The following is a 3256-nucleotide window of genomic DNA, read 5'->3' as shown; positions in this document are numbered from 1 at the left end:
ACCAAGTGAAACCGTCAAAACACTGATACGGATTCGTTTACACAAAATGTTGGTCGTAGTCAACTCATAACATTTTAAGGCTAAATTTTACATTTTCTTTAATTTTTCACATAAAAAGTTTTTCGGGAAAAGACAGAACTGTGCATGCAAATCGAGGAATGCTAACCGGAACTATTTGAGATTTCGGAACACAGAAATAAAAGCTACAACTCAAAATGACTTATCGGGCCATCACATAAATACTAGAGTAGGAGACTAAATGGTTTCTTCTTTGCGGAAGAGAATCAGCAACAACCACAACCTAAGTTAGGATCGATAAAAATTATCACAAAATGGAACTCCCTTGGTTTTCCACAACCTAGATATCCCCTTAGAGATACAAAGAGTTTTCTTTATAAACTCTGTCCATTGTCATCGATCTAGAATGGAAAAGCGCCATCTTAGTTTGTGGATTTAGGATTTAAACCCGATACCGCTACATTAGCTTTTTCCTTTTAACAATATGTTCGATTTGTGGAGTTATATTATATTTTAACGTCTAAATAATGCTCCGATATAGTTCAAGACTAAGACCAGCTTATTACACCTGCCAGTGACCTATAGTTCAGGGTTTCAGGCTCATAATTAGTCATCATAAAGGTAGTTTTTTCTGTGAATTAAATTGAGCTATATTATTTGTTGGGTAGACTGAAACTTTCAATCTTGGAATAGGGAACGTTGAGAGTGTTGGACCAGTAAAAGGCTGTAAAAATCAAAAGTAAAGTTTCTGATATTTATTGGAGGTTACCCAAATTTCAGACTTTTACTCCGTAATTTTAACCTCTAGTCCATAGTCTGTAATCGTGCATACGCGGACGCACGAGAATTGTAGTAGGGGAGTATCTGCTTTTCTAATTAACTGAAACTCTGCTCCTCACATGACGATGGTCGATGGCTCTATCTCTCTACCTATAAAAACGTCGATAACAACAAATCTTTGCACTACTACTCTTCAGTCTTCTTCTCTTTTCATTTCAAAAAGTAGAGAAGCTTACATCAACTCTCTGCTTTCACGAAACTCCATTCTCATTATATATAAAGCACCATATTTAAGCTCTATTTGTACGTTCATTCTTCTTGCACTTTTCCTCATTGCTCACTTGCCTTTTTCTTACATTCAAAACCTCTGTACGAAATCCATGGATGCTTTTAACATACTCAAATTCTGGCGCACTGCCGCCGTTAGAGATATCGTCTCTGATCTTGATTCTGTTAATAATTTCGTCGACACTGTCGATTACTTACACAACCGAGCACTGGAGACTGATGAAAAAACCAATGACGACGAAGACTCGTTCTTCGATTTGGTGTTCACAGGACACCCTAAAGAAAACAACAACTCCAAGTCTGTTTCTGAAACAGGCCCCCTTGACGATTCTTCTGTAAAGCAAGGGAAGAGCAAACTCAATCTTCCTGAGTCTCCTAAAGATGTGTTTTTTAAACCAAAAGCTTTTCCAGTTGACTCAAACTCCAAGCCTCTTTCTCCGAATTATATACTCAGATCAGCTCCCAAGTTTCGCGTCTGCTTCTTGGGCTTCAGGAAGTCAAAGCCGGAGAAAGTGGGCATTAACGATTCTTCTGCGGCCAGTCCAAAGATTCAAGTCGGCCAGAAACTATCGCCTAAGGCAGAGAGCACTCGATTTACGGTGAAATGCAAGGTGGAGGAGGTTCCAGCCAGCTGTATTTCCTTCAGATACAATAAAAGTTCAAAAGGAAACCAAGTTCAACAAGAAGAAGACGATTCTTCAGTTAAAGACTCGTCAAAGCAAGATATGCCCAAATATTTGAAGTTAATGAAGCCACTGTACTCCAGAGCTTCCAAAAGGTACACCGACAATATAAAAATATCAGACAATGTTTCAAGAGCAGGTCAATTGTGTTCTCCGTCAATGCAATCATTGAGCTTACCCAGAAAATCATCAGAAGAGGGAAAACAGGGGAGCCGAGTTGCTGTACTTGGAGTTGTTCGTAAACAGCTAAGGAAGAGCCGGTCGACGGCGTCATTCGTTGCGTCGCCGATGAACCGGAGAGACGATTCACTGCTGGAGCAAAATGACGGAATCCAAGGTGCTATTCTTCATTGCAAAAGGTGCTACAGCTCAGCCGCAAAAGGTGAATACCCTGTTTGTCAAAAAAAATTCTGTTCTTAATCCTTTTTTGTTTTGTTTAATAGTATGTACTATATTCGACTAATATTAATTCTTAATTTGACTCTTCAACAGACTGTTCGATGTCATTATCAAGATCTACAAATGAAGATCTGTCAAGAGCCTCTTCTGAGGAGCTGAACAGATGGAGTATTTGAATAAACTCATCATTTTGAAACTAAATAGATTGCGGGAACTGAAAAATTACTAGATACAGAGGCTTTGTATTGTTCCCTTTGCTAGTATCAGTATTTTTGAATATTACAAACGGACTAACAGAGTACTGTTGTTAGTACATCACTTGAATGAATAGTTTTTGTTTGTGTAAAGTGACTGAGGAACAAATGTAGTATGATTTCTTAACATCTTTAAGTATGACTAATCTTTCAGAGGTTTTCTGTTGTGAAGTGTAAATGTTCAATTTGGTCATTATTATGTTTTAGGTTCCAATTTCCAAATAACTTGCTCAAATCTAAGTTGTCATTATTACCAGAATATATAAACGTTACTGCAGTGCCCGATTGCGCGTGCCTTTATCTTATGTTTTTGTTTTTCTCCAATTTATATTGTTTCACCCTGGTCTTATAGCAGAAAGTGATAAATATGAGACGGCTGTAACATGTTGGTGCATCTTAACAAAGAATGATACTAACTTTAATTAGGCTGAATAGATTGGCGGCTCCCCAAACTTGAGTAATTTTTTTCTTTTGACAATTAAAAGTTAAATTAAGGGTAGTAAATGATCTTAAGAACACGTACCTTTGCCTTATCCCCAAATTCCATAACGCAAATGATCTTAAGAATTTTCGGCCTATTGACTTGTGTAACACTATTTATAAAGTAATTACCAAGATCATTGCAAATCGTCTTAGGCCTTACCTACCTGGCCTTATTGGTCCCTGCCAAACCAGCTTCATCAAGGGACGCAGGGCTTGTTATGCTATTGAGGTTCTAAATCATATAAACAAAACTAAAGGGCAATGGGTAAGCTTGTAATCAAAATTGATCTTGAAAAAGTTCGACCGCATTGAATGGTCATTTGTCTACCGTACCCTCCTCTTTTTTAAATT

At 37.7% G+C, this 3256-nt stretch overlaps 1 protein-coding gene across 1 annotated transcript; it reads left to right on the top strand.

Moving 5' to 3' along the window:
- Positions 1 to 1000: 1000 nt before the first annotated feature.
- Positions 1001 to 2583, top strand: LOC104223660 (probable membrane-associated kinase regulator 2). Its single transcript, XM_009775130.2, has 2 exons — positions 1001 to 2151; positions 2262 to 2583. The coding sequence occupies exons 1-2, from the start codon at positions 1179 to 1181 to the stop codon at positions 2342 to 2344; spliced, it is 1056 nt and encodes a 351-aa protein (XP_009773432.1). The 5' UTR covers positions 1001 to 1178; the 3' UTR covers positions 2345 to 2583.
- The last annotated feature ends 673 nt before the right edge of the window (positions 2584 to 3256 follow it).

The sequence above is a fragment of the Nicotiana sylvestris genome, chromosome 3 (genome assembly GCF_000393655.2).
Source record: "Nicotiana sylvestris chromosome 3, ASM39365v2, whole genome shotgun sequence".
Lineage (NCBI taxonomy): Eukaryota > Viridiplantae > Streptophyta > Magnoliopsida > Solanales > Solanaceae > Nicotiana > Nicotiana sylvestris.
Note: the sequence above shows the minus strand (reverse complement) of the source record. Positions and strands in the feature narration are given on the sequence as shown.

Coding starts and splice junctions, on each gene's coding strand:
- LOC104223660 (XM_009775130.2), top strand. CDS start 1,179: ATGGATGCTTTTAACATACTCAAATTCTGGCGCACTGCCGCCGTTAGA. Junction 2,152..2,261: donor CTACAGCTCAGCCGCAAAAG/GTGAATACCCTG, acceptor ACTCTTCAACAG/ACTGTTCGATGTCATTATCA.